Here is a 12,205-nt window from a genome sequence, read left to right on the forward strand (position 1 = left end):
ATCTAGTACTCCAAAATTAACATTTCTCTAATTCAGTTGAGGCAATAATATACAAGTACATGCAAATTTGGTTATATTTTGATATTGAGCATCATAAACAGAAAAATTAGAAAAGGCCGAAGCACAACTGAATTCTATATACATCCTAGACTAAAGAAGTCAGATACATATTGCAGTGTACCACCAAAACAACAGATAAATATGCAAGTGAGAATAAGTGAAAATTCAAACTAAGCTGGACCAAAGGCCACCAAAATGCACATTTTCAAGTAGTATAAATACTGCAAGACAAAGATGTCCTAAAAAAATGAAAGGCATATGACAAGTTAGATGATTAAATCCCTATTGTAAGCCGTGTTTCTCCCATGTAATTCTTGAAGCATACGACATGCTTGGCACGCAAAAGCCAAGCAGGAAAGAAACATGGAGATACGTGCTCTCCATCACCAATGCAAGATCAACCATATAGAAAATATAGAAAGAAAATGACGAGAAACTAAGGGATGCACTGTCCCTTAACAATCGACCTGCTACCGGCCGGTGGACACCAGCACTGGCTCGTTAAAGACCGAACTGCAACTCAGGTCCCGCCGCTCATCATTCCACTATGCGTTCCTATATGTACCGCGGTAGTATAGAAAATATAGCAGTTGCCATGGCAAGAACCAGCATCAGTAACTCAGTATGCGTCTTCAATCAGTGGTTGTGGCAGTAATTATCACTGAAACAAAAGGCTAAGCAACGAGGAGGGCCTTTCCACGGGTTGTGGACGTAAGGCGACGTTATTGTCGTCGTCCGAGATGGGAAAGAGGCGAGGTGGTGCCTATTTTACGATTTCCTTCACATAAGATGCGAAAACACCTGGCCGGCGCGTGGACATGGCGAACTCCACAGTTTAACTCTCGCTGGACACAACGACGAGAGAAGAGAGAAAACCATGGCGTGCAGAAGTGAAATGGGAGAGAAAACCAACGTACAAGATGAGACGCGAGGTACGCCTCGGGATCTAGATTCTGGAGAGTGGGAGGCGTATGATGTGCCAACGTACAAGATATGGATAATCAAGCTACGATTATTCAGTAGAGGAAACTACGGGAAAAGCGGATGACGAAGAAAGAGGAAAGGAATCTGTTGATACGGTCTTAACTTTCAAATATTGAATGTGATTGTATACTTTTTGGCACGTAATACTTTCTTGGTTAAATTAATTTTTCTTGGAGCGACATGCGATCATTTTCCCCATTTTTGGTGGGCATTTTTTGGATGTCTATCCTTGATTGATATCATCACGATGCAGAAGCCGGGTTCCATTCCCCATTTCGAAAAAAAAATTCCTTGATTGACATTGTATGCGTTTCCTATATTGATGTTGGATGGTTATGTTTCCTTATAAATCATGATTTGCAATAAACGTGATTCCTTCCGTGTGTGTGATTGACGCTGGACATGATTTGATTGCGATTTGAGATGATGGACGGCTAAGATCTTCTGAATGTTTGATATCAAAGTGATACACCATCCCCACCTTCAATATAATAGTAAAGATTCGCCTATGATCTATCTACTAATTTCCTAATTTCCGCAGTTCGTCCACGAGTGTTTTTTAAGAAAACTACATTACTGATTCTATTCGTTTTTCGAGAGAAAAAAACTACCTTACGGATTCTATTCTGCCGTGAGTATTGTGCACCAAAGAGAAGGTCTCAGCCTATCTCCGTTGGAGAGAAACCAGAAATCAAACAATGTTGATGGTGACACCGTCTCAACAATAGATAAATGCCACTCAAATTCATACGATTTCGAAAAATACCACTGCACTTTCCAAACTTTGAAAGGTACCACTCCAATTCTTGCATACACCTATAGATATCACTCTAGCCATTTGGTACTCCAGGAAAGTTGTCAGGTATGTATACTGCTTTTTTCCAGGACGGAATTACCCCTGGCACCTTGTTGACACGGGACATCATGCTTCTTCCTGTGTTCTCGCCACAACACATCACCCAACAAACAAGACAGCGTGCCGCCGCCGTTCCCCCAGCGCGTTCAGCGCGGCACGACAACAGCTGGAGATGGGGCACGGCTGCGGCGGCGGTGCCGATTCTTTGTGGCGAGAAAACTGGAGGAAGAATTTGTGGGCTCTATGTTTGTGGGGATAGGTTCGAGGCCAGGGAAAATTTCATCCTGGACAAAATAGGGTCTGAATACCTGTCAGTTTTCTTGCCAAAAACAAGCTCACATCGCAGGGGTGGCATCTATAGATGTACTACCAGAATTGGAGTGGCATTTTTCGGAATCACATGAATCAGAGTGGCATTTATCCAATTAACCCAAATTTAAAACCACACTAGTTGAATGGCCGTGCGCTGCCACAGCCCTCTCTTCACAAATCAGGCATCAAAATAAAATACTTTTTAGCAATCCAAAACAAGAAAAAAAATACATGTGGAAAATCTAAGAAATTTAACTGTAGCATAATATAAGTCTGCAATCATGAGTCATGATCCTCGCCATATTGAAATCCTCCTAATTGACTTGGGCAATTAAAGGTGAAAAAGATGAAATAACTTCACGACAACAATGAAAGTTGGAAAATTAACTGAAAAGCAAAATACACTAACAGTTACATGGCGACCAGTCACTGGGTGATCCATACATTGGATCAAAAGAGAATTTATAGAATGAAAACCAATTATTCAAAAGTTTGAAGTAAAGTGCATACTACTAAGAAATTAACGTGTTTCTAAATCAGTCGATCCATCTTTTTATACATGATGAATCGATGATGCATAGAACGCCAAGTAAGAGAGACGCTCACATGGTGCAATAAAAAGACATTGGCATTCAGATCGAGGGTGCTATAGGCTTTGAGGACTTGTCATAATATGAATGGATCCTTGTGAGATTAACAGGAAATTCTTAATGAACGGGGCCAGCGTGGGGCATCGGTTAGAAATACATGGCGGTGTCTAAAGGAGGACACATCTTGCGCTGCAGGATATCGCTAAAGCGGACACCATCGACCTGTCGAGCTCCTCCCTTAATTACAAGTACGTATGTACTATGTAGCACACCCAAATAGAACAAATAAATTTTAGAAAATTCACATACAACATTTACTTTTGACCAATTGATATTGAATGAAAGACAACACCTAAAAGTGGAAAACTAACTAAATGTGAAGATCCTCAAGTTAATTAACAATTAATTAGCTGTAAATCTACACAACTAATTAGTTTTGTGCATTGGATCAAAAGAGGATTTGTTACTTGAGGCCCAATAATTTCGTAACTTTAGAATAAAATATCTAGTACTCCAAAATTAACATTTCTCTAATTCAGTTGAGGCAATAATATACAAGTACATGCAAATTTGGTTATATTTTGATATTGAGCGTCATAAACAGAAAAATTAGAAAAGGCCGAAGCACAACTGAATTCTATATACATCCTAGACTAAAGAAGTCAGATACATATTGCAGTGTACCACCAAAACAACAGATAAATATGCAAGTGAGAATAAGTGAAAATTCAAACTAAGCTGGACCAAAGGCCACCAAAATGCACATTTTTCAAGTAGTATAAATACTGCAAGACAAAGATGTCCTAAAAAAACGAAAGGCATATGACAAGTTAGATGATTAAATCCTTATTGTAAGCCGTGTTTCTCCCATGTAATTCTTGAAGCATACGGCATGCTTGGCACGCAAAAGCCAAGCAGGAAAGAAACATGGAGATACGTGCACTCCATCACCAATGCAAGATCAGCCATATAGAAAATATAGAAAGAAGATGACGAGAAACTAAGGGATGCACTGTCCCTTAACAATCGACCTGCTACCGGCCGGTGGACACCAGCACTGGCTCGTTAAAGACCGAACTGCAACTCAGGTCCCGCCGCTCCTCGTTCCATTATGCGTTCCTATATGTACCGCGGTAGTATAGAAAACATAGCAGTTGCCATGGCAAGAACCAGCATCAGTAACTTAGTATGCGTCTTCAATCCGTGGTTGTGGCAGTAATTATCACTGAAACAAAAGGCTAAGCAACGAGGAGGGCCTTTCCACGGGTTGTGGACGTAAGGCGACGTTGTTGTCGTCGTCCGAGATGGGAAAGAGGCGAGGTGGTGCCTATTTTACGATTTCCTTCACATAAGAAGCGAAAACACCTGGCCGGCGCGTGGACATGGCGAACTCCACAGTTTAACTCTCGCTGGACACAACAACGAGAGAAGAGAGAAAACCATGGCGTGCAGAAGTGAAATGGGAGAGAAAACCAACGTACAAGATGAGACGCGAGGTACACCTCGGGATCTAGATTCTGTAGTGTGGGAGGCGTATGATGTGCCAACGTACAAGATATGGATAATCAAGCTACGATTATTCAGTAGAGGAAACTACGGGGAAAGCGGATGACGAAGAAAGAGGAAAGGAAACTGTTGATACGGTCTTAACTTTCAAATATTGAATGTCATTGTATACTTTTTGGCACGTAATACTTTCTTAGTTAAATTATTTTTTCTTGGAGCGACATGCGATCATTTTCCCCATTTTTGGTGGGCATTTTTTGGATGTTTATCCTTGATTGACATCATCACGATGCAAAAGCCGGGGTTCCATTCCCCATTTCGAAAAAAAATCCTTGATTGACATTGTATGCGTTTCCTATATTGATGTTGGATGGTTATGTTTCCTTATAAATCATGATTTGCAATAAATGTGATTCCTTCCGTGTGTGTGGTTGACGCTAGACATGATTTGATGGCGATTTGAGATGATGGACGGCTAAGATCTTCTGAATGTTTGATGTCAAAGTGATACACCATCCCCAACTTCAATATAATAGTAAAGAAAAGAGGGAGTTGCATCAACTTAACACCCGATATAAACATAGTACTAGTTTGGGCACTTCACGAAACATGACTTACAGCTGGACGACTGGACGCTTGATTTAAAATGAATCCTAAACAGTTTGGACACTAACCTAACATGACTTGCTAATTGATATACATACAGTCTTGACATCTTCAACACAGTACTGGAATCGCCAAACATATAGACAGTCAATCTAGCTATTCAGCAGCCATCATACTTCAGATCAAACTTTGTTGCCGTGAGGGACCAACCAACAATGAACATCACCGTGCAGAAGCCAAGGTTGCAAGTACCGATACTTGTGAGGGAATCTTTGGGCCTGAATTCAACACGAGCTGTTGCAGAGACGCCGTCCTTCGAATAGGCTTCCACAGAAACCGTGAGTATTTCGTCATGTTCCACACAAACAACACCCCTTCGAAGGGAAATATGACCATCTGGATCAACATGCATTGGTCCATCTCCAGAATCAAGCAGAACAAAATCCGCATCTATGCCAGCAGTGCGGGAAACCACACGACCTCCACAATCATCAGGCCATGACCCTTCAATAACATCAGCTGAGATGATAGTTGCTGCAACCGCGCAACCAAGTAGCGCAGAGGTGATCTTTAGTGTGCAAAACTTACCCTCCCAACAACGACGGGCAAGATGACCAGACTGTCCAAAACCATGTCCATATTCAAAACGCTGAGCCATGAATGTTTCATCTTCAGACTCTGTTGTGCCCTTCACTTTTAGTTGAATTTCAAAGTCGACAGGGTCGATCAACAAAATTGGGCGACACGGGCCAGTCAACTGCAAAAATGGATCCTGCAAGCATCATTTGGTACAAATCAGTGGACTACATCCAAATAGTAATTGACCACCTTAAAGTCAGTTTCCCTGCACAATTAAACAACGTGACCACCTAGCAGCACACGGACACCCATATCATTTTTCACCTTTTTCTTCTTCGGATTTGTCACTATTATCCATGTCTGACTGACATTAGTTGTCTACAGATATTGCCAAAACGGACAACTAAATGGCTTAATCCTAGTGGATTCTAATGGATGTGTTCATGTCTGAGCAACACAGGTGCCACCACCTTGGATAAAACTGGGGTGGATTCAGTCCTGCAGTTATCTGCTCACAGTTTAATAGGTAGAGGATGCAGAATAGGCACTTTGCCAGTTCATGGTTGAAATAAGACACAGTTAGACAGTTGAGAGAGTAAAATGTATTTGTTCCAGAAATCGACTTGAGAAGCAATTGATCATCCTTTCCCCACCCATATGCAAGCAGCCAAAAAGCTTCTCAGCCTGTTCTGTGTCTTTACATGTGAAGTCTGGCTGAGGGAGATGCCCATAGTATGGAAAAGGATACACAAGTGCAGAGGACGATAGTAGATTAGGTTAAACTAGTACTAACAGAAAGAGAAATAAGAAGATGAGAAAACCTGTTGAGTGAGCATTTGGGGGTCATCCCTTGTGCGGTTGAACAGAAGGTTGCGATTTTGATCGACGGTGTCTCGAGCGGCAATAAAGCCATATACCTCCACTGGCCACCTGATTCTCCACACTCCATTCTCCATGACTTCGATGGAGAAGATCTGCAAGCAATCACAGAGGCTTGCATGTGCTGGGATGGCTCCATATGTATAAAGTATGGGAGTCAGAAACGCTGCAGCCAAACAAAGTGAAAGATACAACAAATTAGCACTTGTCACGTCTCTTAATTCAGGCCAGAAATGTAAAACAAGCCAAAATGATCCACTTTCTTGTTAATTACTAAGTGAAAACAAAAATCAAGGAACAGATAAGCAAGCTACAGGGAGCAATGTAATCTGCTTGAGACATGATAGGGTAAAAGAAAAAAGAAGAGCATAAATCAGATAAGTAGGTTACTGTAGTTTTCGAAGGAACCAGACGAGCCACAAGCGTTTTCCCAGCAGCGACGGTATTTAACCATTCCTTTTTCCTCGTGCGCCAACATCTCGCTGTATGGTCTGCCTAACCCAGCTTGCTTGGGACTAAAGATTGTGTTGTAATTTGCTCGTTTCTCGATCTCATCATGCATTGGTTTCTGCGTTTCTGTACCATCAAGCAGTTGCTCTGAGAATGAAGCAGCCAGTTCTTCCACCATTTTTGCTGATGGTGACTGAGCAGAACCTCCAGCATGTTCCTCAGACCTGGAGGGGGCACAAGCTCGAAGAGTAAGATAATTTATCTTTAAAATCCATATCATTCTGAACGATGATTGTGCTATAACCAAGTTGATAGAGGTCAGAGATCTGTACTAACTTGAAGAATTATTATTCTACATCTATGCACAGGATTTAGTGCTCCCCCGGCATTAATCCACCAAGTTAGTTCTATTTGAGATATTAATCACTACCATGTTGATTCCCCTCCCTACCTCCCCCATGCAACCCGCCAACCCCTTACAGGAACTAGCAATCCTAGTACCAACAACTACACAGAAGTAGTTGGATCCCTTTTTGCCAATATATTGACACTTAGTACTCCACAACTGTTCCTAGTGACCAGATCATGGGGGTAATGCTTTAGGAATGGCGTGCACAGAATTCTACCGGTGTGATCCCCTTCCTCAATGTTTAGACAAATAAATTTGTGCCTTGGATGGGGGTCTGGGTTTTCTTTTACCGAATGGGCCATGGAATGGTTTGCTGGCAATTGGAAATGTAGAATCCAATTTCAATGTAGTAGTTGGTTGAAAGCTAGTCACTTTCCCCATGGCATATACATGCTGTGAAAATAAATGTCTTTGAGGCTCAGCTAGCATGCGTCGAGATTGAGTTAATTTTCAAGCCGAGAAATAAATCTGTAAGCTGTGGCTGTGTTCGCGCTTGTCATACCTCCCCCCCCCCCCCCCCCCCCCCAAAAAAAAAATTGCTTTTTTAGCAGTGTTTCGACATCGTCGCAAAAGGAATAGAAAGCTCAAGGGGAAGGGGAAGGAGGGGGGAGGGGGGGTCTCACCCAGTTTCACGGGAAGAGGACAGAAGAGAGCTGGCCTTGCGTCGTTCTGGACGATGTTGCCGGCGCTTGCGGGGGCCTTGGCGCTCCTGCTCCTGCTTAAGCCGGGCTTCGTGGCGCTGCGCCTCCTTAAGATTGGATTCGTGCCTGTCGATCCATTCGGTGCTGAAATACCCCTCAACCGTACCGTCGGAGTAATGCCTGAGACGGGAATCGCGCGGGCGATCTTCGTCGGTGGGGATGGAAGCCATTGGGGATTTTCTGGCTAGGGCTATCTCACTCTGTCTCTCTCCCAGGGCCGGTTCAGGGTTTGTGGGTGGGCTTCTACTAGTATTCATTTTACCCCTCCGGAAACTGAGGTTTTATAGATTTCGGACCAAAAGCGTCGCCTACCGGGAATCATGTCTGATCATAATGAAGAACCCGCAAAGTATTCTCGAGTTTTGCAGAGAGCATGGTATTTAAAATGTCATAAAATTTTGCAATATATATATATATATATATATCCATAAAACAAGTAAAGTAGTGCATTGTAAAATTGGATTTGGAGATCGATCTCGTAACTTTTTGAACTATGTAGGAGTTAGAGAATGGAAGATCACGGTTCCGAAAAATTATCTTTAAAGGCAGCACACATGGTGAAAAATAACCATTTTGCAAAGGATTTTATTTTTAACCGGTGTTCGGTGCGCCCCCAAACCAACACTTGGATCCGCCATTGAGGAGTAATAATAGCATCTCCAGCCGTGTCCCTCAAAACGTCCCCAAAGGTATTTGGGGCGCGTCAAATTTTTTTTCGTTCCCAGCCGCGCGCCCCAAAGGCTCTTTTCGTCCGGTGCGGTTCAACACGGTGTCCGACGCCCCGAGCCTGTCCCCGGTCCACATGGGATGCTCGTGCCCGCGAAGACGAGCAGATTCGCCGCGCCGTCGAACTCTCCATCCAGGCGGCGCAGTAGGGGATGGCAGGCGACGACGCGCTGATCGAGCACCGGCGTCTTCTCGTCAGGCTCCGTAGGGAGAGGCGGCGCGCGGCGCAGGAGGTGCGGTGGAGGGGAGGCGACGACGGGGCCGTCGAACGCACCGCCGGAAGGCCAGTAGACTAGGGTTAGATAAAATCTAGCCGTTTTCATTCAAACTTGTAAAATATAATTAAATTTGAATGAAAACCTTTATTTATTTTCGTACACTTTTACGCGGCTGGAGGACGCGGTTGGGAAGCGACATCCCCAAACGCGGCACGAAGAAAACACGTCCCCAAATGCTCGATCCAGCGCTGTTTGGAGGACGATTTAGGGGACGCAGGTGGAGATGCTCTAAGGTGATAGTTCCAATGCATAAGCCCACATCTTCTAAGGTTTACATCAGACTAAGAGTTATTTGATAGAAGATTGATATCAGTGGAACATGTTTTTTTACTACGAATCCAATGATACCAATTATGTGCAACATGATGGATGCATAACCGTTCAAAGATAATAACAAGGGACTATATATGTGGACTAAAGCAGTTCATCAAATCGCTCCAAGCTCCAAAGGCATCGAATCATACTCCCAAAGTCAAGCTTTGACCGAGAATATGGGAAAAATTATTAACATCCATAATATAAAATGCAAGTAATATAAAAAACACAGTTTGCCATTTCTAATAGTATAGATTTTACATTATGCTATGATTCAATATTATTTCTAAATATTTGTTTAAAATTTATAAAGTTTAACTTTGACTAAGTTTAGTAGTAGGGGCGCATGTAATTAGGTGGATCTAGGATGAGTATAAAACCTTAGGAGAAAAATAATTATACCAAGCGAAAGACTTACGTATGCTGAGGGCCCGCTAGATTCTCCATGCTACTCGCTTCGATTTCGCCAGAAACCTAAGTTTCAAACTCTTTCGTTTTTTTCTGCCGGAACTAACTAAACAGAGAGCTGGTGTACGTACGGGAGAGGGCAGGGGCTAACTTTTATTTTCAATTGAACTCCCAGAAGGTCTTATATTAAGGAACATGTGGAGTACCATCGATTTATATGGACATGTTGAGGATGTTTCCGACTCGTTGTGTGGATCTCCGAACTTTCGTCAACCTGAAGATGTCAAAATAAACATGTCCGTCTATGATTCGTACGGCAGCCCCGTAGGAGGTGTAATTGACTCGGGATCATTTACCCGTCCGATCGATATCGGGAAGATCTCGTACTAGGACTTTTTCCGAATTATTATCGGCTAATGGTGATCAATCAATTACTGTACTAATTAAAGAAATCCCCACGATCGATCTTCCCGTACAAACAACTGAGGCTTCCGGCCCCCTCCTCGCACGCCGCATGCCGCAGCATGGCACCTTTTCTCTTCGCGAGCACGTTTTCTCTTCGACATCGCTGATGGCTCTAGAGTGCACCCGTGACCCGTCTTAGGCCATCTCCAAGGCGTCGACTTCTCCCGTGCCCGCGCATTTTGATGGATCGTTCCGAATAAAATTGCGGTCTAGCGCGAACCTATTCCAAAAAGATAGGCGCGGCGTTCAAAATGACCCAAATCTGGCCCTAATCTGGGCTTCGTTCGTGTGGCCAACGTCGATCGTTGGCCGCTCGCGTCCTCCTCTATCCTCCTCTAGCCCGCGTGTCAGAGAGACATAACATCATTTCTCATTAAAATTAAATATATTACATTTTCTTCTACATGTTACTAGCCTAGCTACCTAGGCCTCGCCGCCGCGGCCGTAGATTTCACTCGACGTGGGCGGCCTCTATGTGTGGGTGGCCCGGCGGCGGCTTTCCTCCAGCGTTCCCCCGCGGCCGCCCGCCTCCTGTCCGTCCTCGCAACTTGGGCGCGGGGGCACTTCTCCTCCTGTGGCGTCATGGTCCGCTTCCCGTACAACTCGAGCTCACGCGCGGCGGTGCGTTCCACAGCGTCCCGTGCCTCAAGATGGACGCGACCGGTGACATAGGTATGCCTAGTAGGCATGCCGAATAAAGTACCCAGGTTATATTAAGATGATATCAAGCCCTGGACCCAAAGTTTTGGAGGCCCAAAAGCTCAGAGTTCTCCGGACAAGAAAATTAGAGTTGTATTAGGAATGTTGTATCAATATAGGAAACGCTCAATGCGCCTCGAATAGTTTGTAACTTGTACGATACAGAAAGTCTGGGCTCCACCTCCTATATAAAGGAGGCCCGAGGGAGAGACGTGGGATCGAATCTTTTGTCAACCGAACCACCGTAACCTTTAGTCGAGCACCTTTTCGGCTGAAACCTTCAAGATCTACTTGCCCTCTACTTCTTATGAAACCCTAAGTCTACAATTTGTAGGCATTAATAAGTTAATCCCTTGTTAATTGGCGTTGTTTGTGGGAATTGGAGGTGACAAGGTCCTGATCTCGATGGCATCGTCAACATCGTCGCCAGCAGCAATCAACATCATGGAAGGAGGTAAACGAGCGCAACCCGATCTCGTTGATTTTGTCCCTCACGATCGTGCTTATGTGCATGCATATACCCATCTGGAGAACTCGATGGAGATGACGTTCAGGAGCTTTCGCTTTCTCGTCGGGAAGGAATGATCGCATCGTCTTTCGCCACCGATTTTTTTAGGACCGTGTCGTTGCCTAATCGACGGTACCTCCAAGGAGGGATCCTCACGAGGGGGAGAAGAAGTAGGGGCCATAGGGCGGAGAGTCCTCGGGACGGTGGTACGCGATTTACCCAGCTTCGGAACACCTGCTCGAGGACAAGGCCTACTGCTGCTTGTCTGGAATTATCTGGGTGCTTTCGTTGTTACAATGAGTGGTGATTGTGTCTCTAGGGCTCCCAGGATCCGGCTTATAAAGGCGCACGGATCTAGGGTTTACATTGGAGCCAAGGAAAAGAGAATATTCTCCAAGATCATCAATCTTTTCCCATGGAATACCTTCATTTAACTTACTAGTGTCCTTTGTGAACACCAGGCAACCAAACCCAGAAGCATAGTTGCCAACAGTGCGACCATGATGAACATGACGATCAGAAGCAGTATGGCAAACGATACATGAATATTCCTTTTCATCAGCAATGCCCAGTGTATGGATCAGAAGAAGTCTAGAACCATCTATAGATCTTGCTAACCACCACACACCATAATCGACCTCGTGATCATGGCCAAGAGCATCATCAAGTGCACACCGCCATTCAAACACGTTGGGTGGTGGCTCTACGATCAGCGGAGGACCTGCTTGAAAATGAAATTACTGTTAAGAAGGGCATGCTTGGTTTGCACAAATCTGAAAACGTAAGAATTGGGAAAACGCATTAGGATTTAGATGGGATGATATAATGTCATTTACATTCAATAATACAACATATTGGTGTATATGTGTACATC

The 12,205-nt window shown here is 44.0% G+C and overlaps 1 protein-coding gene across 1 annotated transcript; it reads right to left on the reverse strand.

Annotated features, from left to right (window-relative positions):
- Positions 1-4,798: 4,798 nt before the first annotated feature.
- On the reverse strand, positions 4,799-8,158 carry LOC124654566. The gene is made up of 4 exons (XM_047193563.1): positions 7,855-8,158; positions 6,763-7,046; positions 6,315-6,538; positions 4,799-5,686 (listed from the first exon to the last, which is right to left on the reverse strand). The coding sequence occupies exons 1-4, from the start codon at positions 8,100-8,102 to the stop codon at positions 5,075-5,077; spliced, it is 1,368 nt and encodes a 455-aa protein (XP_047049519.1). The 5' UTR covers positions 8,103-8,158; the 3' UTR covers positions 4,799-5,074.
- Between the last annotated feature and the right edge of the window lie 4,047 nt (positions 8,159-12,205).

This window comes from Lolium rigidum, chromosome 5 (genome assembly GCF_022539505.1).
Source record: "Lolium rigidum isolate FL_2022 chromosome 5, APGP_CSIRO_Lrig_0.1, whole genome shotgun sequence".
Classification (NCBI taxonomy): domain Eukaryota; kingdom Viridiplantae; phylum Streptophyta; class Magnoliopsida; order Poales; family Poaceae; genus Lolium; species Lolium rigidum.

What these genes read in the sequence shown, in the direction of transcription:
- LOC124654566 (XM_047193563.1), bottom strand. Translation starts at nt 8,102, where the DNA reads ATGGCTTCCATCCCCACCGACGAAGATCGCCCGCGCGATTCCCGTCTC. An exon ending in TGGTTCCTTCGAAAACTACA is followed by an intron (nt 6,539 to 6,762) that starts GTAACCTACTTA and finishes GTTTGGCTGCAG; the next exon opens with CGTTTCTGACTCCCATACTT. An exon ending in CCCAAATGCTCACTCAACAG is followed by an intron (nt 5,687 to 6,314) that starts GTTTTCTCATCT and finishes TGATGCTTGCAG; the next exon opens with GATCCATTTTTGCAGTTGAC.